Consider the following 24,678-nt stretch of genomic DNA (forward strand, 5'->3'; position numbering starts at 1 on the left):
CCATGGAGTATCGAACCCTGCTCTTCAGAGCCAAAAGAATAGTGTCTGAACCACTAGGCTGTGAGTAACTTTTTGCAATTTAAAAATCAACTCTTTGCTTAGATCTGATCTCTTCGACCATCGGAAGTTGAAACCCTAGTTTCTTTGCGAGGGTAAACCCAGAATACATCTAAGAGCCAAGGAAGGTAATGTATTCATTTTTCAACTTATCTTGTTTGTATTTGGAAGAAAAGTGAGAGTTCTAGTCTTCTAGATGTTTTATATTGTTCTTCATTTACTCAATTTTTTCACGCAGTGCAAACATTATTCTCAAGATGACACAGAGAACTTCGAGTCAGATGAGTACAGAGAAAACCAAGAAAGTAGCAGAGTTAAACCAGACTCACCGGTTAACTATCAAACCTACTTGCAGTATTGTTTGTTTGAAAAGCTGCATGCGATCATTCATCTTAATTGTTCGGTTTCTTACTCCTCTGCAAATCATACTTATTACCATAACGTGATCTAGAAGTTTCAACAAGAGGCTGATGCATAGAAAGCTGATGAAGAAGCTGAAACTGCGGGTAATGTAAGAAGTCACTGCTTTGCTCATTTTATCATATGCTTTAGTGATGAACCTCCTTTTTGTAAAATCATATTTGTTTGTCCGGTTCTGTTTGTGCATGTATATTCAGCAACTACGATTTGTCGATTTAACCTGAAAATTTGATTTTTTGGCCTGGTTTTGTTTCAACCAACTGGATTAGTTTACTCAAAATTCATTTCAGAAAATGATCATTTAAATGTTGTGGTTCTTGCAGGCGAAATGCGAGGAAACGCAGGTGCGAGGTGTGTTGCTCAAGTAGAAACCGAGAACGGTCCAAGATCAGACCGTACAGAGTTCCAACGGTGGATTATTTAGCAAGACAAATTCTGGGCTTCTTTTTGATTATTTAGCAAGACAAATTCTGATTTTCAAGACTTGATCTAGAATGTAATTACTATTTTTTGTCCAACTGGATGCATTTTGTGGGTTACATTATTGTATTGAAATAAAATATAGTGTGGTTATGTTGAAAAATGATTAGAGCAATGATTGATTAAAAATTCTACTACCAGAACGAACGTACTAACCAATCATAACACAACTGATCATTACGAAGTCTAAACCGAAAGTCAATATTTCGTGCTGTTCAGATTCAATTAATGAAACTTGTCTAATTTTCTTTTGTCAAAATTCACTATCTGTTGATTTCTGTAATATAAAAATGGATATATATTGTGAAAGTAAAACAAATTAAGTAATAAATATATTCGAACTAGAAATGGGAAGGCCTAACGACCGTTGACCCTCCCTTTAATTGCTCCGTATTTAATTGATTTTTCTTCTAATCTTGTTATCATCCTCCGCTATCCGCCACGTGTTGTATGGGTCCCACGGTACGGGCAATGAGAGAAACTACACTTTGCTCCCTATTTTAATTAATAATTCACATTTTGCTACACAACATCTTCTAATTGTCAAAACTCAAAACTAACAATCATGGTCATTTAAAACAAGCTATATACATTTTTCAAATCTGTATTTCAAAAAATCAAATAAAAATCATCTTAAGTCACTAACCTATGTGATTAATCAAAGTGGAGTAAAATTTTCCGAAATAACATTTGCAAAAAATTGTTGAAATCTAAATTGACAATAGTTATAATAAAATATCCAAAATTAAGTGGGGTCATATTGTAAAGAATATTTCATTTTCCACCTCCTGTTTTGACGTTTCTCTTCTTTTTTTTCCAACAAAAAAAACAAAAGCAATTAAATAGTGTTTGTCGTTTAGTTGGCGGAATTCTCTCAGTTGAATTTTGTTATAAAAATCTTACAGGTATACAGGTCTACTGTCCATAGATCCGTTAAAAGTTTTACCTACGGCCATTAATGACCGTCCGATCTTCCTTTGTTGATGATGACGAGGACCAACTATCTCTGCACTTTCTCGGTTTCTCCTTATTTAACTACTTTTAATATTACTCCAAATTCACACCCCATAATTATGCTTCTTTTTGCATATTTGATCAAAAACTAGTTCTAGTGACAGAATTAACCTCAATTTCCGTAAACCAAGTTTTAATATATATCAAATGCAATACTCGATATCACACATTATTCACTAAATGTGGGAGACTTTCATATTTTTTGTTTTGTCACACACTATAATATGAAGAATGAAAGTAACATGATATTTTTGTTCTAGGTGTAATTTAATTTCCAAAACATTAAAAATTCCTGACACAAAATACTGTACCACCGTCAATTTGGGGGGTAGATTGAAAGAAAATAAAGTGTGGGGCTCACAGATAAAAACGAATGTAACAGTTGGGGTCTCATTAAATAGCGGTGCAAATACAAACTTCTCTATAACAAAAATCTACTACTATTAAAAAATAATTAAATTCGAGAGGCAGTTTAGGTGAGAAGAAACTGAGAAAGTTCGGTCCGAATTCTAATCCCACTTTTGTCTCTCAATTTGTTTCCCCTTTCTCTCTCTCTCTCTCCTTCAAATTTTTTTAGCGATTTTTCTGGGTTTCATGTAAATGTGAGAAGTAGATAGATTCTCAACAAGAAAAAAAGGTTTTTTTTTTTTTTTTTTTTGGATTCGTGGATCAGCCATCTTCTCGAAAGATTTGGGAAAGATCCAAAGAATCACAATATTTTTTCGATATTTAGTCGAAAGGAATTTAACATGTCAGGTCCACTTGATCGATTTGCAAGACCATGTAAGAGATCTCAATCTTCTTTGTAATGTTCTTGCTTCTGGGTTAGCTTTTTTCTAGGTTTACTGTAGCTTAAACTTGGAATTGTGTCTAATATAATAATGAGAATCTAAAAATTGTGTCTCTTTGCTTTCTCGTGTCTTCAATATATGTTGTTGAGCTGGTTAAATAATGTGTATTGCTTTAGATAATTTTTAATGTGTCTCATCAAATCAAAACAGCTTTCACTACAGGTTTTGAGGGATTCTTGAGCAGTGATGAGAAAAAGGAAAGAAAGTCAGATTTTGAGAATTCAGAGGATGAGAGGAGAACAAGAATCGGTTCCTTGAAAAAGAAAGCCATTAATGCCTCTACTAAGTTCAAGCATTCTCTTAAGAAAAAGAGCGGAAGAAGAAAAAGTGATGGTCGAGTGAGTTCTGTATCCATTGAGGATGTGAGGGATGTCGAGGAGCTACAAGCTGTTGATGCGTTTCGACAGTCGTTGTTAATGGACGAGTTGCTTCCTGATAGACACGATGATTATCATATGATGTTGAGGTTCTTGAAAGCGAGGAAATTTGATGTTGAGAAAGCTAAACAAATGTGGGCTGATATGATTCAATGGAGGAAAGAGTTTGGTACTGACACTATTATTCAGGTATGCTATTAAATAGAAGATAGTAGTTTAAACCATTGTTGTCTGTTTTTGTAACGTTTTATTTCTCTCGTTAGGATTTTGATTTCGAAGAGATTAATGAAGTTTTGAAACATTACCCACAATGTTATCACGGTGTTGACAAAGAAGGTAGACCTATTTACATTGAAAGGCTAGGGAAAGTTGATCCTAACAGACTCATGCAAGTTACAAGCATGGATCGATATGTAAGATATCATGTAAAGGAGTTTGAGAGGAGCTTTATGATCAAGTTTCCTTCCTGCACTATTTCTGCAAAGAGGCATATTGATTCAAGTACAACTATTCTTGATGTTCAAGGAGTGGTAAGTATTTTCTACAGTTCATGATATTAGTTGTGAAATGAGTTTTTTTCTCATGTGTTTATATAACTTCATATTCAGGGATTGAAAAACTTTAACAAGTCTGCTCGAGATCTTATCACACGATTACAAAAGATTGATGGAGACAATTATCCTGAGGTATTAGTTAATTGGAGCTTCTAATACTTGATCTCAGGTATCAAATGCTAATCTTGGCTTTGTGGTATTTCATGCAGACTCTCCACCAAATGTTTATTATCAATGCAGGGCCTGGATTTAGGCTACTCTGGAACACTGTCAAGAGCTTTCTTGACCCTAAGACATCTGCTAAAATTCATGTATGAGAGATCTAAGTTATATCTCTATTTAAAAGTCTTGTCTTTGATTATATAGAATTCAATATGGACTATTCTATTGTTTATGTAGGTACTCGGATACAAGTATCTAAGCAAATTGCTTGAAGTCATTGATGTCAAGTATGTGAACCTTGACCCACCCTTATTTGATCTGTTCTATCGAAAGCTGCACGTTTTTTTGTTTTTGCTTATGTTCAAAATGGTCTGCACTTTTTTATAGCGAGTTGCCTGAGTTCTTGGGAGGTGCATGTACTTGCGCAGATCAAGGCGGTTGCATGCTTTCTGACAAGGGACCTTGGAAAAACCCGGAAATTGTGAAGGTCATTTACTTAGACTAATCTCTTTTTGGATTCTATTTGTATCATCCAAGTTGGAATCTGAGACATTTGGTTTTCTTCTCATTATTTCAGATGGTGCTTCATGGAGGAGCACATCGAGCGAGGCAGGTGGTGAAAGTGTTGAACAGCGAAGGGAAAGTCATTGCTTATGCAAAACCTTCATATACATGGGTACGTAGTTATTAAATCCTATAACTAGTCAATCTTTAACTTGTGGCTGACCATATTGTGCCTAAACTCTGCTCTGTCATAAACATAGATAAAGGGAAGTGACACATCCACTGCAGAGTCAGGATCTGACGCTGAAGATATCGGTTCTCCGAAGGCTATAAAGAGTTTCTCTCATCTCCGCTTGACACCTGTTCGTGAGGAGGTAACTTTTTTCTCTTTCTTTCTATCTTCTAGTTGGGGAAGTAGTAGATGTTTATCCTGAGGCTTTGCAGGCAAAGATAGCTGGTGAAACAAGCTTGGCTGGTAGTTTTCCGGGTTATGACGAGTATGTACCTATGGTGGACAAAGCCGTTGACGCCACCTGGAAGGTGAAACCCGCCATCCAGAGAGTTGCCTCAAGAGGTTAGTTAGTTAGCTGCTATATGCTTTACGTACCAGTAGGCTCCGGTTTAGAACCAAATACTGAAGGAAAAGAATTTAACCTAATCCTTGTTTACATAGGATTTATTTTCTTATTAGGATTGTTTTGGAGTTGGTTATAAAAACAGAGTTTTTTTGGTCTTTCTTTGTTTGGTGATCTTAACTCTTATCTGTTTCCTTCAGGAGCTTTAATGTCTCCCACCGTTCCAAAAGATCATGAAGGCATCAAGGCTCGAGTCCTAGTAATGTTCATGGCATTCTTGATGGCGGTTTTCACATTCTTCCGCACTGTAACAAAGAAACTTCCAGCGACTACTACTTCTTCCCCAGCAGAAACCCAAGGAAACGCAATAGAACTTGGTTCTAACGGTGAAGGAGTTAAAGAGGAGTGTCGTCCTCCTTCTCCTGTACCAGACCTCACGGAAACTGATCTACTAAACTGTGTGACGAAGAAACTGACAGAGCTGGAAGGTAAAATCGGAACGCTCCAATCAAAGCCAAATGAGATGCCATACGAGAAAGAAGAACTGTTAAACGCAGCCGTCTGCAGAGTAGACGCACTTGAAGCAGAGCTCATAGCTACTAAAAAGGCCCTTTACGAAGCTTTGATGAGACAGGAAGAGTTACTTGCTTACATTGATCGTCAAGAAGAAGCTCAGTTCCAGAAGATGAAGAAGAAGAAGAAGAAACATCTCTTTTGCTTCTGAAGCAAAGCCAAGAAAAACCAGCACCAGGCATCAAAATCTCCCTCTTTCGTAATTCGCTGTTCTTAAGTATAAACAACAAAACAAAACAAAAACTCTTATATCTGATTTGATGTTAAAGCTAATACAGAGAGCTCTGTTTCCTTCTGTGATTATGAGCCACTTTATATTATATGTTTTATTTTTATAATCATAAAAAAATCTGTAACTGTAAACTTGTTAATGCAAAACGAAAAAAGAGTATCGAAATTATTAATCAGGATTCTGTTTTTTTTTAGGATTTTGTTTTTATCCAGATACAAGATATTGTAGCCACATATCCCATATAGTGATTATCTCTTAACGTATCTCAAAAGTTTTTGCATTTTTCTTTACTTCATATTTTGTTTTTGTAAGATCAATCAGTTTTTATGAAGAGAAAATGGAGATAACAATATCCCAATTGTGCTCTCGAGTTAAGTTTTCATCATCATCATCATCATCATCACTTTTCTGTTTCTATGGAAACAGTAATAGAAACAACCTAAATGGAGCTGTTTCAGTAAACTGCTTGAGAGAGAATGAGCAGATCAGTAATATTAGCTTCATTGCGAAGAAACCAAGAAGTCATGCACCGGTGGTGAGAACAACACGCGCCTCCTTGGATGAGAATCAATCCCCAACTTCCGGAGGAGAACGGTGGCTTCTCAAACCAGTTGGTCAGAGGCTATTTTTTTGTTTCTCTAGGTTTAATATCAATGAGCTTCTTTAATCTTTTTGAGTCTTGAAAGTCTTTTTGCCTGAAAACTTATAGGCGATGGAGACACAAGACACATTGGTTACAAAGTGGCAATGCCTGCTCCTTTTGAGATCTCCTCTGTAAGAAACTATACATTCCACTAGATTGATTGATTTTGATGAGTTTTTAGTTTTTGCTAAGATCACAAAAATGGGTATTGAGCAGGGCCAAGTTACCATCGGACGGCTACCGGAAAAGGCTGACGTCGTGATTCCTGTTGCCACCGGTATTTCTCTGTTCTTGTGGTTTTCGGTTTTCTTGAATTTGTAATCAAAGTGAATTTGGTTTTAATATGAATCAATTTGATATAGTTTTGGTTTCGGGTTTAGGTTCGGATTCGGTACTAGATTTTCGATTGTAGATGGTTTATTGCTTTAGTTTGGATCAGAATCCAACACTCCTAGTCTTTTAACCTCAGTGTCAGGAGTCCATGCGACAATCAATACGAATGAAAAGAACCTTCTTGTGACGGATATGAACAGCACCAACGGTACATTCATCGAAGACAAACGTCTAATTCCTGGTGTTGCTGCTCCTGCCTTTCCCGGAACACGAATCACCTTTGGTACACCAATCTTTTCGCATGATTTTCCATCTCTCTCTCTGTGAATGTGATGGACCGATCAATGAGGTTAAACTCTTTGTGTGACTTGCAGGAGATACAAATCTAGCAATTTTCCGTGTTTTCAAGCTCCAAGATAGTGAAGAATCCATAGAGAAACCAACTACAGAGTAACACAAAACCCGAGAATTGCTTATCTTTGCTTGCAATTAACCGGTTTTTGTTGAAATTCTAAGTTGTTTTACAACATTGTTGATTTATATATATATGAACAATAGCTTTTTATATAATATTATAACATATATATTTTTGTTTTTGGTACGTTACAAATTAGGTGTGAAAGAATTGATAAGTGGTAAACATAAGCTTTCAGATATTTCCAGAGGGACAAACAACAAAACATTTACAGAAAGAAAATTTCCCACATTTTTATCTGTAAAAACTCTTCACGAATAATATTTATGTTTATATATATAATAAATATGGATTTATATATATTTTTCCAGGTTTCTTCAAAGTCTTGAGGCATTATCAAGTCTTTCAGAATCCAAAGAACTGAAAACAAAAACAAAAAAAACATATAAATACGTAAACAAAATCAAGTACGAATAAATCTTGAAAAAGAGTGTTTTAAAATGTGTTAGTTTGTTGTTACCTTCTTCTTCTTTTTCTTCTTGTCGATATAAGCCATTATCACATGCTGCGTTGCCATGGTTTCCTCCAGCGTCTGAATTTTCAACAAAATAAAATTGATTTATAACAGGATTATGAAAATGGTCTAAATTTTAGATCAAAAGAATTAAAATAGCTTTTAACTTTTATAAATGAACAAAATAGTCTAAATTCAAACTTCTAAACTCTAAAATAAGAAACTAGTTATGGAGGCTGTTTAACTTTGTACCTTTTTGGTCTGAGCCAACTGAAGCTCTAGCTCGTCGACACGGCTGAGAGCAGCGGTGAGAATCTGTTCTTTCTCTGGCGAGAACGCTGCAGGCTGATTGTCCAAAGACCTACATTTCTCCTCCAACTCGGCCATTCTCTTCACCATCGACATATACTCTTGGTTTGACACCATTGTAGTCTCTGCTTTGTCCACTTCACCACCGTAAATGGCAGCCTCAGTGAGCTTCCTTGGCATGTTCTTCGTTAGCCTCACCACAGTCATTAACCCCATCACCAAAGACATCACTCCCCCGAATAAATAACCTTCTCCTCCTCTCCTCTGCGATGGCTTCACGGCAGAGTATAAATCTGCGACGGCAAGAACACATTTAGGTAATAAGTGGTATTCTTGTTGAAGAGTGTAGCGGTATAGTATAATAGCAGAATCTCTTTTCAAAGACATGAAACTATGATGAATGTTTGGAATGGTAATAAAAAAAAGAATCATGTTTTCAAAACGTGAAAACACGAATAAATTTAGTGTAGTGTCAATGTTTCAATGTAGTGTACCTTCAGGTTCAGGATAGTTTGACTTGTGGAGATTTGTAGGCCATGTAGAAGCATTCACAGTTTTGTCAATCATCGGTATGAATTTTGTGTTCTCTGCATCGAATTTGTTCTTCTGCCAATAGGATTTTCAAAATCAGTCATACAGAGAAAGAGAGAGCTAAAGAAGTAACCTTTATTATTGACAAAAGAGAGAAACTCACCGCAAAGGAATCAGATTTCTTCAAGCAAAAATATGAGAATGTTAGATATTACTGTAAATTTTAAAGATCAAAGATATTTTTGTATTTTGCTTTTACCATTGTTGTGTTCTCGTCCACTGAGATTGTCTTCTCTTCAATGTTTGACAAAGTCTTCCTTGGGCACTTTCCTTCTCCGTTCTGAACCATCTGTATATAGTTCAAGATTCAGCTTCTCAGTTCATCGTTTCGTTAAACGGTTTTCGAAGATTCTCTACTTATCCTACAAATTACCTTGAAGATGTCAGGGTCGTTCCATGGACCTTTGTCAGAACGCATACATCCACCTTTGTCTGCACAAGTGCAGTTACCACCCAAGAACTCAGGAAGTTCACTAAACACAAATAAAGAACAGATAGTTTTCAGATTACGAATTTGCAGCTAAAATGCAGAGTTATGGAGCTCTGTTACTCTCTTACTTGGAGTCGATAATCTCAAGCAGCTTGCTTTGGTATTTGTTGCCAAGAACCTGTACATGAGGGACATGAGATTTCGGACAACCGTAGACCTTAAAGTTTGGATCTTTGAAGTGACACAAAACAGAAAAAAAGCTTACGTGAATCTTTGCGGTGGTCTTTGGGTCAAGGAAAGATTTCACAGTGCTCCACAGAAGCCTGAATCCACTACCAGCGTTGATAATGAACATACGGTTCAATGTCTATATGATCCATAAACACAAAAACAATTCTTAGTGCCATTTTAACTTGATAGAGATAATTACAAACTATTTCAAAACCATTAAGAAAACAACATAGTAACCTCAGGGTAGTTATCGCTATCGATCTTCTGGATACGCTGAAGAAGATCCCTTGCAGCCTTACTGAAGCTCTTCAACCCCTAGAAATCCAAAACAATACCAGAAGAATCACTCACTCATTCTCTCTTTCTCTTTGATCTGTATAACCAAAACAAATGTGGCTAGAGATTAGAGTGCATACCACGCCTTGCACATCCAAGATGGTGGTGCTCTGATCAATATGCTTCTTGGCAGCAATGGAACAAGCTGGTAATTTGATATTGAAAGTCTTCTCAAACTCTCTCACATGGTACTTGACATACCTATCGATGGTAGTGACTTGCATCAGCTTTGTGGCATCAACTTGGCCTAGCCTCTCAATGTAAACAGGCCTTCCATCTTTGTCAACACCATGGTAACCTTGAGGGTAGTACTTGAGGACTTCATCAATCTCCTTGAAATCAAAGTCCTTTTGAAAGAAGAAGTAAAAAGGATCAGACTTTAATTAAAGGAGAAGAAAAAGAAGATGATCTTAAAATGTTTAGGACCTCCATGATTGTGTCAACACCAAACTCTTTCCTCCAATGGATCATATCAGTCCACATTTGCTTTGCTTTCTCAAGATCAAACTTCCTTGCCCTCAGAAACCTCAGCATCATGTGATGATCATCGTGTTTGGAAGGGAGAAGCTCGTCTAGGATAAGAGCTTGACGGAAAGCGTCAACAGCTTGAAGCTCTTCAAGATCAATATCGTCAACAATAGAGACAGACATGACTCGGCTGTTCCTTCGAGTTCTCTTGGTGAAGGAGTGTTTGAATTTGTTGGAGGCATTGATTGCTTTCTTCTTGAGGGAACAAAGCTTTGTTTTCTTTTCATCCTCTGAGCCGTCATAATCTGCAAAACAAAAAAAAAACTTAGATTTCAGAATCTTTGCTACAAAAAGAGTCTCCTCCATTGCAGAAAGATTCCTCCTTACCAAGCTTATTATGTCGATCCATATGAGCAGACATTGTATCCGTCATGGTTAAAGTCTGGATTTAAGATTTCTGTTGTCACATAAACACACATAAATACAGGTTAAAATCCATAGATTATACAGCAGAATCCAATCTAATTTCATCAAGAGATGCAAATAAACAAAAGGTTTCAGTTTTACAAGAGAGTTTCCTTGGAAAACAATCAATCGATAAAAACAAGAACTAGAGACACCCATTTAGACATTTGATCAAACAGAGAAATCTTGAGGACTAAAACAGAGATTCAAGATCATCTGAATAAGAATCAAACCCACATTTTTTGTTATAAGAAACAGAAAATTGAAATAATCAATCAGGGAGGTTGGAAACAATCGGAATATTCAAACATTTAGCGATTGAGGTTGGTGGAGGAAACAAATGAAGAAGAAAAAGTTATAGAGAAGAAGGTTCTTGATTTTTACCTAATAAGGATCAAAAGCTAAGGAAAGGAGAAAGAAGGGAGAAAGAGAGGTGTATATACTTCTCTTTGGTTCTCTCTTACCCCCCCAAAAAAAGGACGGCTCCAGATTTAGAATGCGAAACCTCAGAGAAACAAATCTAAAAGAGAGAGAAAGCTTATAAGGATATTGACAAAAAGGTTTTACCTTTGTTTTGAAAATCCAAAGAGAGAGAGAGTTTTAGCACAATCCATTAAAAGGGTTTTATTGGAAAAAAGGTTTGACCTTTATTTACATTGTAACTTGTCCCTGGTAAGAGAAAGAGAAAGAGAAGAAGCCATTTTTGTAGGGAGAAGAAGAAAGGCGCGTGTTTTGCCGTTTTTCTGGTAAGATATTTGTAAATGGAAGAGAAAACATTATTACTACTGTTTTCAAATGTTTTTATTTTCCTAATGGTACCCAATTTAGTTTTCCACCCTAAATAATATTTTACAATAATTATGAACTAATAGTAACTGTCAAAAAAATTAAATAAATTATGAACTACTAGTAATTCGGTTTCTTAAATGAATAGATTTTCTTCTCTTTTTAAATAGCTTTTATTAATATTTTTGAAGTTAATACTATTTCACTAACTCTAATTAATATATATACTGGACATAAAAAAAAAATATTAGACAAAGATATATATTTTGATATGTTATATAATACATTTATAACAGTAATTTTAAATGATAAACAAACAAACTTATGTAAGGACTTAAAAAGAGAGAATGTAAATGAAAATTAGAATCATGCTGTATTTTTTTCTTTATGACTCTAAAAAAGAAAATTAATGATTAGGAAGAGAGCTGGTTTTCTTACTTTGAAATTGTTAACTAAATTTTTTATTTCCGACAATATAATTATGAACGGCATGGCTGATGGCTTTTGGCTTTCTCAAATAAATAAAATTAAGAGAAATTGATAAAATTAAAACAGTTATCATTAATTTTCATTTTTATTTTTTTTAGTGTCAACAAGTTAGTAGTATCATTTATTTCTTCCAGCGAAATACAATAAACTGTCTCATTTAAATTTTGATATATGGACCGACCGACCATCATGAATGACCCCAAGCTTCCAGCTCCCAATATTAATTGACTTTTTAATATTCACATTAATGATAAGACTAGACTACTTATTTCAAAAAAATATTGTGTATTCTCGTTTGTTAAATAAAGTAACATTTTTGTAAAATAATACTAAAAATTTCTCAATTTCGAGAAATAAATTAAGAAAAATTAACCTTGGTAAAATCAGGTCAACAAATACTTTTATGTGGTTGCTCCACTAATCAAAGTTAAAATAGATTTTAACCCGCGGTACACCGCGAGAACAATTTATTTTTCAAAGTTAATATATATAAAAGTTTGTAAATTGTATTTATTTATAAAATATAGTTTACAATGGTTATTAAGTAACTTCCTGTCAAACTCGTCCCGCCAACCCGTCCGTAAAAAACTATTTATTTTATTAATGTTGATCTTATTTATGATATGTTTATGAATTATTGTCTAAATATTTTGTAATTTTGTAGTAATTAAATGCTATCAAATATCTCTGCGGTTTGATGATTATAATCGAATTGTTATAGTCATGGAGAAAAGCAATATCAAAAATGATAATTTTGTAGTAATTTAATGATATTAAATATTTTGGAAGTTTTATTTTAGTAACTAATCGTGTAGTTAATATGGAGAGATTTAGGGAAGATTGTTAAATGTCAAATATTTAATTCGAAGATTTTTTTTCTAATTATCAAAAACAAACATTAAAATCCAGTGGCAGCAATAGTAAATAAGTCTCAAATACAGGATTTATTTCACAAAATGGCTGAAAAATGTATATGTAGATAATTTACCTTGCACTATTAATTGCATACAGTCACACTATTTAAGGGTTAACTTACCAAACCTTGGGCCTAAAATGTGAGGCTATCTCGGCCTCATACTTTTTCTAAGTGTCACTAACATTGAAAGGCCCAGTCACGGCCCAAATAAAGTGATTATTTTGGTTTGATTCACTCTACTCCAACAGTCAATTTACTTTCTGATTTCGCAGCCTTCTTTATTTGTCGATGGCTACTTTTGCTGCTACGGCGATTCCGATGGCTATGAAGAAGGATACATTACTTCTCCGGCATCGACTACTCGGAAAAAAGACAAGCTAGTGTCCTCACTGATATAATTATTACTATTTTTTTTTCCTCACTCATATAATTGATATTTGGATTTTACGTGAATAAAGTCATGTAATGGTCCTACTTGAGTCTGCTGCTGCTGAAGCATTTACGACTGCGTAGTATGTATAGGTCCTGACTTACTGATAGGAGAATGTTTAATTTTTAAAAAATCAGATTCATATGCATGTGTAATCAACTTTAACTTCCTTTTTTATTTTGGTTAAAGAATCAACTTGAACTTAATTATTCCACTTGCATCTCCATGAAATTGCATTTTTTCAACCAAAAGTTGATTTATAAATCATGGTGTTAGTAAACAAAATTCACTTCTTACATAAAAATCTAGTGGGATTTGTCAAAAAATTGGTCCAAATTTTAACATAAATTTGTTTAGCTTGTAAATCCATATGGACCATTCCACACCACTAGTCATTCTTTAATCTTATGTTAGATGGAATTGACTTGTAAAGATTGCATTATTAATTTCATTTTAAAATTATTTTGCCGACTTTTCGAGGAAGGTCCATTGTTACTCTTCAGAGAATGTTACTTCTAATTCAAGTTTTTTTTTTAATGTATACACAAGTTTCAAGACTGTTTAAGCTAACTTTAGATACATTATTTCCTTCCTCCTCCTATACGTTGACTATTTTAGTTTTTCCTTTGATTCCAGTTTTTGATCCATCCAAGATTCCTTTATTGCATAATTCTAATCGCTCATAGATTTTGCAGTTGATCGATCATAAAAAGCTTATTACAGGATCTTTCTAGATTTCAAGAAAACTCCATTACTTGCAGTTGTTGTGTCTTTTTATCAGCTCATTGGATTCTTGGTTGATTTTTAAGTTTCAGAATATGGCTTCTACTGGTGAAACTATATGTAACAATGGCCAAAGCGCAGTTTCAGTAACAAGGAGGAGGAGTTACCAAGTTGTAATAGCGGCGACAAGAGACATGGGTCTTGGTATGGACATGAAACTTCCTTGGGATCTACCTTCAGAGTATCAGTTTTTCCAAGATGTTACAACTAGGACATCCGATCCCACGAAGAGGAACGCGACTATAATGGGAAGAAAATCATGGGAATCTACTCCTCTAGAGATTCGTCCTCTTCCTGGTCGGCTCAATATTGTCTTGACAAAGTCTAGCTGCCACAACATTGCCATTGATGAGAATGTACTGGTGTCTAGTAGCATGGAATCGGCTCTTGAACTTCTAGCCACTGAGCCCTATTCCTTGTCCATTGAGAAGGTCTTTGTCATAGGAGGCGGCGAGTTGTTAAGGTTTGCATCTTCTTTCCACAAGGGTTTTGTTCTTTTTCTAAAAACACATGTTTATGTCTTGATATAAGCGTGTCATGCGATGTTTGAGACTTTAGACCTTGAGGTTTGATGTCTTGATTTGATTGATGGTACAATGATTGAAGTTCTTTTAAGGCCTTAAGTTAGATGGTTGAAGTTTAGTACTGTGAATGAGAGAATGATTAATTGTTGTGGTTTCTCTACAGGAATTATATGAATGCATCCATCTGTGATGCTATCCACCTAACCGAAATCGATATAAGCGTGCCATGTGACGCATTTGCACCGAGAGTGGATACTTCTCTGTACCGTCCGTGGTACTCATCATTTCCAGTTGTGGAAAATGGAATTCGGTATAGTTTCAACACTTATGTCCGAAGAAAAGATGCCATTGTTGGCTCCGGTGAAAAGAAAAGTGTTGCTGAGTCAGATTTGAAGGAGTACTCGTTTTTGCCTAAGATGGTTTTCGAGAGGCATGAGGAGTTTGGTTACTTGAATCTTGTTCAAAACATTATATCTAGTGGAGACATGAATGACAATAGTACTCTTTCTAAATTTGGCTGTCAGGTGAGAGCTACACTCAATCTTTGTTAGTATCTTTCTCCTTTAATTGAGCTTACATGTTCTTTGTTCTTGATTTGGTTCATTTACAGATGCGGTTCAATCTGCGCAAGACTTTCCCGCTTCTCACGACCAAGGCATGTCTTCTTTTATTCACATCTCTTATCAAAGTAGTTCACCTTTATTTGATCACAGAGATAAATTTTGTCGGTTTTTGTACCCGTTGCCTTTCAGAAAATATTCTGGCTTGGTGTTGTAGAGGAAATACTACAACTTATCAGTGGTTCAAACAATCCCAAGGTAAAACCAAGAGAGACCTGTGCTACTACACAGTAAATGACAATGATCATGCCCAAAATTCTTGGGTTAAAGATATGTTTTCTTTGTTTGATATATTGATAAAAAACCGAGAATGTAACATACTAGATTTTAACCCGCGGTACACCGCGGAGACAATTAATTTTTTAATATATATAAAAGTTTGCAAATTGTATCTATATATAAAATATTTTTATTTTAAAGTTTACAATTGTTATTAAATAATGTCCTGTCAAACTCGTCTCGTAAAAACCTATTTATTTTATTAATGTTGATTTTATTTATGATATGTTTATAAATCATTGTATAAATATTTTGTAATTTTGTAGTAATTAACTGCTATCAAATATTTCTGCAGTTTGATGCTTATAATCGAATTGTTATAGTCATGAAAAAAGCAATATCAAAAATGATAATTTTGTAGTGTTTAAATGATATTAAATATTTTGGAAGTTTTATTTTAGTAACTAATTGTGTAGTTAATGTGGAGAGATTTTGGGAAGATAGTTAAATGTCAAATATTTAATTCGAAGATTTACTTTCTAATTATCAAAAATAATTATTAAATGTCAGTGGCAGCTACTGTAAATAAGTCCCAACTTGATGATTTATTTCACAAAATGGCTGCAAAAATGTATATATAGATTATATCTCATATGTTCTTTCAGGAAAACGGTAGTCATATATGGGACACCGATGAGGCAAAAGAATATCTTGACAGGCAAGCACAAACTTTAGAATTTAAAATGCACTTTTACTTATACAAAACTCACATCCATGCCTATGTTCCAGTTTCGGAGTGAATGCCACCGAAGAAGATGGAGACAACCCATTCTTGCATGGACTTCACTGGAAACATTGTGATGCTAGGTTTGTGATGTCTCTTCTTTGGATGTTTGTCTCATATGCTGTGCCTCTTTTGACTGATTGGTTTTACATTTTACCAGTCAAGAATTCAGTCAGCTCTCTGATGTTATAAACAAAATAAAGAACAATCCTCATGATCAAAGGATCATGCTTGCCGCTTGTAATCCATTAGATTTCAAGTTGTCGGTATCTCCTTGTCATACGTTCACACAGGTTAGCACGTTTTTCATCTTGAAACTTGTTACATTTCCATTGTAAAATCATTTCAACGTTTCAAGATATACAAAACTGAAAATGATTTGGTTTTTGGTTGTTGTTGCCAGTTCTATGTGGCAAATGGTGAAGTTTCTTGTCAAATATACCAAAGCTCAACCGAAGCGAGTATCGGGATTCCTTTCAGTATCGCTACATACTCTCTTTTGACATGCATCATCGCTCATGTTTGCGGTATGTACACATTTTATTAGCTCTTGAGTCTAAAGTAAAAGAGTTGAAACCTTTGTATGGTTTCTTGTCTTGACAGATCTTGGAGCTGGTGATTTCATCCATGTGATTGGACAAGCCTATATTAACAAAGCTCACGTCAAGGCTATACAAAAACAGCTTCAAATCTCCCCTAAACCCTTCCCGGTAAGTACTAAATATATTTTGCTCTCTCTCAAATCAGGAAACAATATAACTTGTGTGTCTCTAATGTATTAACGGTAAAAACAGATTTTGAAAATCAACCCTGAGAAAAAGAAGATGGACAACTTTGAGGCCTCTGATTTGGAACTCATGAGGATATAACTTGCTTCACAAAGACTCTTCTTATATACTCATTGTAGATTTCTTCTTCTTCATTACATTTATAAGATAAACAAATTTACAGAAAACTTATACTTCATAATATATAAGATTAACAAAATTATACAAAGAAACCAAAAAAAGAAAAGCTAAAACAACAATTTATGCTCGGGCATTGAAATATTTTTACCCATATATATACAAACACTCACAAATATATGTGAATGGTATTGCATAAACTAAAGTTTTTCTTTTTTTCTTCTTTGCTTTTTAGTATTTATACATTTTAGATAATACAGAACTCTTCATCCTTTTGGTTCCTCCTCTGTCTAGCAATGAAAGACTCGATTTTGTATCGTAGCTCATCATCAGAAACAATTCTATCAGCAGGTCTCTCTGTCTCTGATCTCTTCAGTTGTACACAAGAACTCTTCTTCGAGCCCTCGTGATTCTCTGACCGGCTCCTTTCGTAACTCTTCATTGGGCTATCTTGATTTTGAGCAACGATTTGTCTTTGTTTCTTCACAGTTATGTCCTTCTTCTCACTCTCATCGCCACTGCTCTGTCTGCCACTGATCTCAGACTTTTTAAGTTTCTCTCTCTTTTCTTCAGTGCTCTGTTTTGCCCTGTTCTCTGACATGCTCGGTTTTGCTCTGCTTTGTCTCTTATCTTCAATGCTCTGTTTTGCTCTGTTTTCTTCAATGCTTTGTTTTGCAACGCTCTCGACTTCACTCTGTTTTTCTCTGCATATCACATCGGTGTGTAACCTCCGTTCTCCTCTTGAGCTCTCCCGAACAAACTCGTCGTAAAAATCGTTTCTGTTTCTCCGTGCATCAGTTTCTTGATTCGCAAAGAACCCACACTTGACGACTATGGTGATGACTATCGTATTCCCCAAGACGAAAGCAAGGTGACGGTTGATGAGAAAACTTGCGAGACCAGAGCTCTCTACCGTGATGACTAGTTGGTAACAGAGCTTGGCTAGAGTAATTATAACTAGAGTTATCTCGATCACCCGGTAAAACAAATCTAAGAGTACTTGAGCCCGAGACTTCTTCACAACAACCTTCATCTTTCTTGGTTTAGCCTTCTGAGTACTAAGCGAATCCATTGGCGTTGAAGGGAAAAAGATTAACTTAAAACAGTAGGATCTGAAGGAGAGAAGCTTTGTAACTTCAAGCTTAAATCTTCTTTGAAGATCAAACAAAGATGTTGTAGAGAAAAAGGAGAATTTGATTTTAAGTTTGTGGAGCAAAAAAAAACAGAGAAGAGTGTGTGTCTGTTTTTCTCTCTCTCTTTGTTTGTGTGTTTTTTGTTAGCTTGAAAGAATGTAACTTTGCAATGAGAGTATTTATAAAGAGTCACTGAGTGCTTTGCTTTCTTTTTCCACGAACCATTTCTTTTTTCAATTGGATTACAGTTATTATGTTCTTATTTGACAAAAACAGAAAAATTAATTCATCTTTCACCCTTAAATTATGAATCTACTTGAACTGAAAATCTAATAAAAATCATAGTTTTGTGTCCTTATATTTTCATTTGACTCCATAGACTCCATTGTCTTGTTGTATTTTTAAGATTGTATTTACGTTTATATGTAAGATATATGATTTGTATCATCAAAGCAAAATCATAATAGTTTAGTAATATAAAGCTTATATTTTAACAAGCAAAAATCATTACCATAACTCTTGTTGTCTTGTAAATAACAACGTTGAAACAATCGAACCAGATGCTGTAATGGTTAGTGATTTACTTTTCAGAAGTTTGACAAGTAAACTTTAAAATATTTATTTTTTAAAAAATTAACACAAATATTTTAATTGCAAAATAAAGAAGATTAGTTGGAGAAATATCTAGTTTAAAGAAGATTAGCTCTTTCACTAATAAACAGTAAGAAGAAGAAAAATGAGATGATGAGAAGCTAATGATTTGGAACCGATTGTTTTGGCAAAATAAATGTGTAGTTAATTTTATTTTATTTGGTCAAACTAAAAATGTACTATGATTAATTTATTATATAATTTTAATAGGTAATTCAAAATTGTGGTTCACTCTGTTATAGTATGCCAATTAAACAAGTAACATATTCACTTTTTCTTATAAATACTATTTGATCATGGAAAGTGTGCAGTTCCTAAAGAATATGTTAGTTAAAAAGCCATGCTTCACTTGTTATAATTATAATACTCCAATTTATGGTTGCGTTATTTACATTTCCTTGCAGTGAAAATGAATTTTAAGCAAAGGGCATTAGATATTACCTCTACAAGTAGAAGTAGACTAGTAGTCATATTAGAAGCAACAAGATGTAATAGTTTTAACTATGGAAACAAAAGAAATATACTCACTTACAATGATTTGTAATTTTGTTGTGTTATTATATGCATGCAAAATGCAACCATTGTTGACAAGTAGAAGTGACTAAAAACTTTCTACATAGATAGATGCAAATTGCGATAGATACTTGCGTATATGCGTGGGATATGTCTCATTAAGTTATGATTAAATTAGTAATCACATCTGTTGTTTCATTGGTAAAATAGATCATGCACTACAGCACTAGCTATCTCATCCATTTGTAATTATTTACTCGAGTCATAAAGCAGCCCACCATTAGTTTTATATGTCCATCATTTAAAGTTTCATTGATTTCGATCACAACAAATTAATCTCTTAAAGTAATGCGTATCACCATATTTAAATGAATTTTGTTGCAAAAAGGTTTTAGGACTTGAATGATTGGTACAAAGTATGTCTATGGTGCCAAATAAAAATACTTTAGGATATAAAATATATACTATTCTAGTCGCATATTAAGAAACTTATAAAATCTATATCATTTTTCTTATTTCCACACAAAACATGCTACTTCTCCAATTCATAATTAAAAATATAGAAGAAACCATTACTTCTTCACTAAGAGATTGAGAAATGGCTTCTACTTCCACAACTTCTCTTTGTTAATGTGTTTCTCACTTTATTTATGTCTTGTCTCTTTCTAACCAAAAGTATGTATATGTGGTTTCATTTCAATTCTAATTTTGTTATTGGATACACTTTGAACAAAAATTAAAGCCCCACTTCTTTTTTTCATAAAGACATCTTCATAATTGCTCATAAGTGTAACGTGTCATTCGGTGCTTCAATCAACACGATGCAAATAATGAAGTGTATATGTCTAGTCTACGTGTTCTTATACATAAATCACACTTATCCATAAATGGTTTACGTTTTATTTCATATTATCAACCGATTTAGATGCTAATTAATTTGAGTTGTCCACAAAATATTTTTGGACCTGAAATTTACAATCTGAGTTGTACTACAGATACCGTTTTTGTGTTATTTGATTCATAATTTAAATTATTATGGAGACCTGATTGGACCTCAAGAGGCACAAGAGAATACTTTCTTTTACATAAAATGTATATGTGGGCCTTTAAAATCTATGGACTGTTTTCTTTTATTTATAATATGAACTTAGATTTATAGATTATGGAGCTTACTGCACACAAACTCACAAATGAATTTAGTTGATGAAATTATTGTTATAATGTTATTCTAAGAAGAAGAAAATGTGACTCCTTTTCTGGTGGCAAATCTATAAAGAACCAGAATCTGATCGAGTTTCATAATTAATATCGCATTCGTATATCGCAATACATAATTTAATTCTCAAGTTGATCATAGAGGTTTTTTATAACATTTGTTTCCGCCATCGCATGTGAGTCAGTGAGTGCATGCTGATTCAGTTTCACTAAGCTGATCTACACTGTGTAAATGTGTATAATTGCCTATACTATACCTAAAATCTTTAATAAAAAATAATTATAATCCAAAAACGACAAACAGTTTCAGTAAAAGAAAGAAATAATTTTCTGACACGTTGCGTTTTACTTCATTTATCCAGAAAGCAATTGTGTCCATGCTAAGGGAAAGTTACTGCACAATAAATAAATAAAAACAATTTTTAAATAACATTTTTGTGTCACGTGACAAAAAATCCGACCTGCCGGAATCGAACCAGCGACCTAAAGATCACAGCAACTACTACAGTCTTCCGCTCTACCAACTGAGCTAAGGTCGGTATGTTCATTACGCATAATTGTATTCAACCGTTATTTAGACTTATAATGCTAGGAGATCTATTTAACGCTAGACGTAAAGCTCATGGGACTATAGGGAGGTTTCATCCATATACAAGAAGATTCACATAAAAGTTTTAGATACAGAATGCATTCAAAAGTCATTTTTTTTTAAAATTAGGTCAATAGTTTTCTAGAAAAAATCGAATGAATTCATTACCAAAATATGAGTGTATATGAATTCACTTAAATTGTATCACAAAATTAAATGATATTATTTTAAATTACATATTTATATTTTAAAAACAAATATTTATTATTTAGTATCAATTATATTAACTGATATAAGGATCTGTTTTACTCAAGTGGTTAAGTCCATTTGACTTCACCTTCCCCACTGAAGTTCGACTCTACTAAATTGCGTTATCACGCATAATAGAGATTAATTATGGATTGGACTTTGTCGATTAAAAAATATCAAAAAAAATATATTAACAGATGTTTACAGTAAACTAAATAAAATGATTCCATTTCTATTAGTTTGTATCAATTTTTAAAAAAATTAAAAGAAAATAGAAATTTACATCATTTAGATAACTGATGTATCTATTAATTTTTGTTAAGATCACTTTTTAAAATAATTCAAAATTTTACATCAATAAAAACTTTTTTTTTTTTTTTTTGGTGAATAATAAAAACTGATGTTAATATATACATTTATGGGTTATTTTCTTAAATAGAGGTAACCTAAAAAAAAATTGAGATCATCATCATCACGCCTCTTAAGTTTTAACCAGACGTAGTTAGGTATATCTATTTTTTTTCTTTGGGGTTTCGACGCAAATTGATTTGTCCCTCATCAGGTAAGTTTTGTGATGAATCATTGATTCTACGATTAGCTTCAGCCATCTATTCATCTCCTTTATCCTAGTTTTGTTTCTCTGTAATGTATAACACAATTTTAATTTGTGTTAAACATGTATCTGCACTTATAACAAAGTATATATCCACCTTGATAGTTAAAACTCTGATACTACATATATGTTGGTACATCAATTTTGTTTTAGTCTAGTCTGTGTCTGGTTCTTAATGAGTATTGGTTCTCATGTTACATAGATTTATTACTAGATTCTAAATGGTTTTGAAATTTAGTGTATGTTTTGTGAATTTCTAAAGTTTATAGAGTGTACAAATCATTTTTCAGGTTTTGATGGATAAGTCATGGATAAACAAACCACATTTATCTCAAGATTATATATTAGGGGTGAAACATTTTTTAGATTATGCATTTGATAAATTCAAAGTAGACGTGATGAAATGTCCATGTAATTGTTCTCTCGTCGAATATAAGTCAAGAGAAGATATCGAAGGTGATTTGATGTGCTTTGGCTTTTTAAGTTCTTACACAAATTGGATATTACACGAAGAAGATGTATGTCTCAGTTCTCACACGAAATGCAAGAGTACCTCCTGATATTGCTCCCTAGTGCTGCTCTCAATCTCTGGTCAGTTTTCTCATGTTTAACAATACCACAATGTAATTATTCATGGAATAAACTAAATTTTTGGAAAAATGCAGAAGTGGAGGCTATGGAATGCATGAAGTCGACCAAAATATTTCCGGGGAAATGTAATGAAACGTTCCACTGCGATCATGAATGCAGTAACTTTTGGTTTTCAATTAAGATTGTATTGTGATAATGAATGAGAATACATTTGTTCTCTTTTTGTTCTTTTGTGTTTGATTACAAAGTAATAATAATATGGTTAAGAGTTTTTTCTAGAAATACTTTAGAAACTTATCACTTTGGAAATTTTATTAGTTAAAATGTTTAGATATTATGCTAGGAAAAATCTCTGTATTTGCAACAATAATATCTAGATATTATAGTATGATAGAGCTTAAGGATAAAGAACCTATCTCGATACTTTTAGTTTGGGAGCTACATAAATATCTTCAACTACTCATTTGCAATTAGATAGAAAAAAGTAGAAAACATAGAAAACGTGAATCAACAAAGCAGATTAATAATAAAAGAGTATTTTCTATTCGTAAGTTCTCTCAATTGTGTCCTAAAGTTTTCCGACGTTTCTCACATTTTCTTCATAAACCATAATTTAATTGGGCTTAATAAATATATTGGGTTTATAAACATTAATGGGCTTGTTGAACAAAGAAGAAAACATTAATGGGCTTTCTCTGAGAAATGAAGCCTCTTAACGCTGAGAGACTCAGAAACCCTAATATATAAATAACAAAACCAAAACTTCCTCACTGTCGTCTGCTCTTAAGCCTCTCGTCTTTGCCTTTCGTCTCTTCTCTGCTCGCCGATCGTTACTCCGTCGAAATCACCATGGTTACTCTCTCTCACTCTCGATCTGTCTATCTGTATCGCTTTGTTGCTCTTAAAGAGAGAATCTAATTTCGAAATGTTGTGTGTTTTCAGGCGCCAAAGAAGGATAAGGTTCCACCACCGTCATCAAAGCCGGCCAAATCTGGAGGTGGAAAACAGAAGAAGAAGGTCCGTTTTCCTCTATTATCCATTTTAAACTACTTGTATAGCTACTTTTAATGTCGATTTAGAAGCAACGTGACGCTCCAATTCCTACGTTTATGTCTAAAGTTTTGAGAAATTGAATTAGGTTTCGTAGATTGATCTAGGTTTAGTATGAATTGGCTGAAAATCTAGGTTTCTGTTTGCACTGATTTCATACAAATCTAGAAACTTGAGTCTCTGTGATTCATTTCTCGTAAGCTTTGGTTATGTATATACAGTTTTTGTCTTGCTTTGTGTGTTATGTTGTATTCTTCATGTGTTTGGTGCTTAATTGTTTTCTTTTTTCAATGAAATGTTTGTTAAACAAAACAGAAGTGGAGCAAGGGAAAGCAAAAGGAGAAGGTGAACAACATGGTGTTGTTTGATCAAGGCACTTATGACAAGCTTCTCACTGAAGCTCCCAAGTTCAAGCTCATCACTCCATCAATCCTCTCCGACCGTATGAGGGTATACAATCTTTTTTATCTCTGTTGCATTTTTTAAAAACTGTATGGTTGGTGTTACTTCCTCATGATTCAAATGTTAGTATCTGACTTTGTTATGGTGTGAATTGTTAAAAATCAGATTAATGGGTCTCTTGCGAGGAGGGCGATTAGGGAGCTAATGGCAAAAGGTTTGATCAGGATGGTCTCTGCACACTCGAGCCAGCAGATCTACACTCGTGCCACCAACACCTAAAAAGCGTGACCTTTCAATGGTTTGGTTCTCGACTCTTTTCTTGGTTTTTGTCTTTTGATGTATACATTAATCATCAGAACTCTTATAGTTCTTTTTTGGTTCTCGTTACTTTGTGCTCCAGAACCTCTTTAGAATGTTGTTTTGAGATATTGTCTCTTTAATCGGAGTTGCTTTTTCCCTCTCAACAGTCATATGAATTTCAGAGTTTAACCGGAATCAGTATTAATTCGTATCGTAGTTGAAAAAGTGTCTGTAAACAAAAAAAGTGTGCCGTTCGATGTAGAAGCGCTAATTTACTATCATCACCATATCGTGTAGTTCTTTGTATCATCATCCTTATCAATTTATCATTAACATATCATCATTGATTCGTTTAGGATTTAAATCCATTTTTATCTTTGAG

General features: G+C 33.9%; 6 protein-coding genes, 1 long non-coding RNA gene and 3 other non-coding genes across 19 annotated transcripts; 7 read left to right on the forward strand and 3 right to left on the reverse strand.

Moving 5' to 3' along the window:
- Positions 1 to 359: 359 nt before the first annotated feature.
- On the forward strand, positions 360 to 668 carry AT2G07425. Its single transcript, NR_140216.1, has one exon. It is a non-coding gene; the product is annotated as an other RNA (long non-coding RNA).
- Positions 386 to 950, forward strand: AT2G00700. The gene is made up of 2 exons (NR_143665.1): positions 386 to 568; positions 801 to 950. It is a non-coding gene; the product is annotated as an uncharacterized misc_RNA (transcript).
- A 1,333-nt stretch (positions 951 to 2,283) lies between these two features.
- Positions 2,284 to 6,001, forward strand: AT2G21520 (Sec14p-like phosphatidylinositol transfer family protein). Of its 3 annotated transcripts, NM_001124884.3 has the most exons (12): positions 2,284 to 2,319; positions 2,601 to 2,754; positions 2,973 to 3,388; positions 3,463 to 3,729; positions 3,808 to 3,885; positions 3,963 to 4,064; positions 4,153 to 4,202; positions 4,303 to 4,402; positions 4,493 to 4,591; positions 4,680 to 4,793; positions 4,864 to 4,993; positions 5,195 to 5,976. In NM_001124884.3, the coding sequence occupies exons 2-12, from the start codon at positions 2,721 to 2,723 to the stop codon at positions 5,716 to 5,718; spliced, it is 1,914 nt and encodes a 637-aa protein (NP_001118356.1). In that variant the 5' UTR covers positions 2,284 to 2,319; positions 2,601 to 2,720; the 3' UTR covers positions 5,719 to 5,976. The 3 variants fall into 3 exon arrangements, with proteins under 3 accessions (NP_001118356.1, NP_179747.4, NP_001323547.1); NM_127724.7 differs by having other exon boundaries at positions 2,284 to 2,754; positions 2,985 to 3,388; positions 5,195 to 6,001; NM_001335760.1 differs by lacking the exon at positions 2,284 to 2,319 and having other exon boundaries at positions 2,401 to 2,754; positions 5,195 to 6,001.
- A 15-nt stretch (positions 6,002 to 6,016) lies between these two features.
- AT2G21530 (SMAD/FHA domain-containing protein) lies at positions 6,017 to 7,373 on the forward strand. The gene is made up of 5 exons (NM_127725.5): positions 6,017 to 6,413; positions 6,509 to 6,573; positions 6,659 to 6,719; positions 6,912 to 7,058; positions 7,150 to 7,373. The coding sequence occupies exons 1-5, from the start codon at positions 6,137 to 6,139 to the stop codon at positions 7,227 to 7,229; spliced, it is 630 nt and encodes a 209-aa protein (NP_179748.2). The 5' UTR covers positions 6,017 to 6,136; the 3' UTR covers positions 7,230 to 7,373.
- Positions 7,270 to 11,261, reverse strand: SFH3 (SEC14-like 3). 6 transcript variants are annotated; one of them, NM_001335761.1, is made up of 14 exons: positions 10,772 to 10,917; positions 10,457 to 10,526; positions 10,028 to 10,374; positions 9,682 to 9,948; positions 9,503 to 9,580; positions 9,300 to 9,401; positions 9,163 to 9,212; positions 8,978 to 9,077; positions 8,804 to 8,893; positions 8,708 to 8,725; positions 8,508 to 8,619; positions 7,957 to 8,306; positions 7,711 to 7,782; positions 7,270 to 7,610 (listed from the first exon to the last, which is right to left on the reverse strand). In NM_001335761.1, the coding sequence occupies exons 2-14, from the start codon at positions 10,500 to 10,502 to the stop codon at positions 7,596 to 7,598; spliced, it is 1,647 nt and encodes a 548-aa protein (NP_001318263.1). In that variant the 5' UTR covers positions 10,503 to 10,526; positions 10,772 to 10,917; the 3' UTR covers positions 7,270 to 7,595. The 6 variants fall into 6 exon arrangements, with proteins under 6 accessions (NP_001318263.1, NP_001031389.1, NP_565514.1 ...); NM_001036312.2 differs by lacking the exon at positions 10,772 to 10,917 and adding an exon at positions 10,919 to 11,197 and having other exon boundaries at positions 7,314 to 7,610; NM_127726.2 differs by lacking the exon at positions 10,772 to 10,917 and adding an exon at positions 11,102 to 11,261 and having other exon boundaries at positions 7,321 to 7,610.
- Positions 11,262 to 13,681: 2,420 nt separating this feature from the next.
- Positions 13,682 to 16,970, forward strand: AT2G21550 (Bifunctional dihydrofolate reductase/thymidylate synthase; the record flags this gene model as incomplete). 2 transcript variants are annotated; one of them, NM_001335764.1, is made up of 10 exons in its annotated part: positions 13,682 to 14,401; positions 14,626 to 14,986; positions 15,073 to 15,117; positions 15,215 to 15,280; positions 15,967 to 16,019; positions 16,091 to 16,168; positions 16,246 to 16,378; positions 16,489 to 16,612; positions 16,689 to 16,795; positions 16,880 to 16,970. In NM_001335764.1, 10 exons carry the CDS (start codon positions 13,974 to 13,976, stop codon positions 16,952 to 16,954), a joined length of 1,470 nt encoding a protein of 489 aa, NP_001324557.1. The 2 variants fall into 2 exon arrangements, with proteins under 2 accessions (NP_001324557.1, NP_179750.1); NM_127727.1 differs by having other exon boundaries at positions 13,974 to 14,401; positions 16,091 to 16,177; positions 16,880 to 16,954.
- Positions 16,971 to 16,972: 2 nt separating this feature from the next.
- AT2G21560 (nucleolar-like protein) lies at positions 16,973 to 18,345 on the reverse strand. The gene has a single exon (NM_127728.3). It carries the CDS (start codon positions 18,060 to 18,062, stop codon positions 17,238 to 17,240), a length of 825 nt encoding a protein of 274 aa, NP_179751.1. The 5' UTR covers positions 18,063 to 18,345; the 3' UTR covers positions 16,973 to 17,237.
- Positions 18,346 to 20,957: 2,612 nt separating this feature from the next.
- AT2G21570 lies at positions 20,958 to 21,041 on the reverse strand. The gene is given in 2 exon segments: positions 20,958 to 20,994; positions 21,005 to 21,041. It is a non-coding gene; the product is annotated as a tRNA-Tyr (tRNA).
- A 1,443-nt stretch (positions 21,042 to 22,484) lies between these two features.
- On the forward strand, positions 22,485 to 22,763 carry AT2G00710. The gene is made up of 2 exons (NR_143666.1): positions 22,485 to 22,544; positions 22,619 to 22,763. It is a non-coding gene; the product is annotated as an uncharacterized misc_RNA (transcript).
- Positions 22,764 to 23,245: 482 nt separating this feature from the next.
- AT2G21580 (Ribosomal protein S25 family protein) lies at positions 23,246 to 24,611 on the forward strand. 2 transcript variants are annotated; one of them, NM_127729.4, is made up of 4 exons: positions 23,246 to 23,396; positions 23,487 to 23,561; positions 23,910 to 24,044; positions 24,162 to 24,611. In NM_127729.4, the coding sequence occupies exons 1-4, from the start codon at positions 23,394 to 23,396 to the stop codon at positions 24,273 to 24,275; spliced, it is 327 nt and encodes a 108-aa protein (NP_179752.1). In that variant the 5' UTR covers positions 23,246 to 23,393; the 3' UTR covers positions 24,276 to 24,611. The 2 variants fall into 2 exon arrangements, with proteins under 2 accessions (NP_179752.1, NP_001031390.1); NM_001036313.1 differs by having other exon boundaries at positions 23,318 to 23,396; positions 23,913 to 24,044; positions 24,162 to 24,576.
- The last annotated feature ends 67 nt before the right edge of the window (positions 24,612 to 24,678 follow it).

Source organism: Arabidopsis thaliana, chromosome 2, assembly GCF_000001735.4.
Source record: "Arabidopsis thaliana chromosome 2, partial sequence".
Classification (NCBI taxonomy): domain Eukaryota; kingdom Viridiplantae; phylum Streptophyta; class Magnoliopsida; order Brassicales; family Brassicaceae; genus Arabidopsis; species Arabidopsis thaliana.

Coding starts and splice junctions, on each gene's coding strand:
- AT2G21530 (NM_127725.5), top strand. CDS start 6,137: ATGGAGATAACAATATCCCAATTGTGCTCTCGAGTTAAGTTTTCATCA. Junction 6,414..6,508: donor GTGGCTTCTCAAACCAGTTG/GTCAGAGGCTAT, acceptor GAAAACTTATAG/GCGATGGAGACACAAGACAC. Junction 7,059..7,149: donor CGGAACACGAATCACCTTTG/GTACACCAATCT, acceptor TGTGACTTGCAG/GAGATACAAATCTAGCAATT.
- AT2G21560 (NM_127728.3), bottom strand. CDS start 18,062: ATGGATTCGCTTAGTACTCAGAAGGCTAAACCAAGAAAGATGAAGGTT.
- AT2G21580 (NM_127729.4), top strand. Junction 23,562..23,909: donor GTGGAAAACAGAAGAAGAAG/GTCCGTTTTCCT, acceptor TAAACAAAACAG/AAGTGGAGCAAGGGAAAGCA. Junction 24,045..24,161: donor TCCTCTCCGACCGTATGAGG/GTATACAATCTT, acceptor GTTAAAAATCAG/ATTAATGGGTCTCTTGCGAG.
- SFH3 (NM_001335761.1), bottom strand. CDS start 10,502: ATGACGGATACAATGTCTGCTCATATGGATCGACATAATAAGCTTG. Junction 10,375..10,456: donor GGATCGACATAATAAGCTTG/GTAAGGAGGAAT, acceptor TTTGTTTTGCAG/ATTATGACGGCTCAGAGGAT. Junction 9,581..9,681: donor TCTTGGATGTGCAAGGCGTG/GTATGCACTCTA, acceptor TTGGATTTCTAG/GGGTTGAAGAGCTTCAGTAA.
- AT2G21520 (NM_001124884.3), top strand. CDS start 2,721: ATGTCAGGTCCACTTGATCGATTTGCAAGACCAT. Junction 4,203..4,302: donor CTTGAAGTCATTGATGTCAA/GTATGTGAACCT, acceptor ACTTTTTTATAG/CGAGTTGCCTGAGTTCTTGG. Junction 4,994..5,194: donor CCAGAGAGTTGCCTCAAGAG/GTTAGTTAGTTA, acceptor TGTTTCCTTCAG/GAGCTTTAATGTCTCCCACC.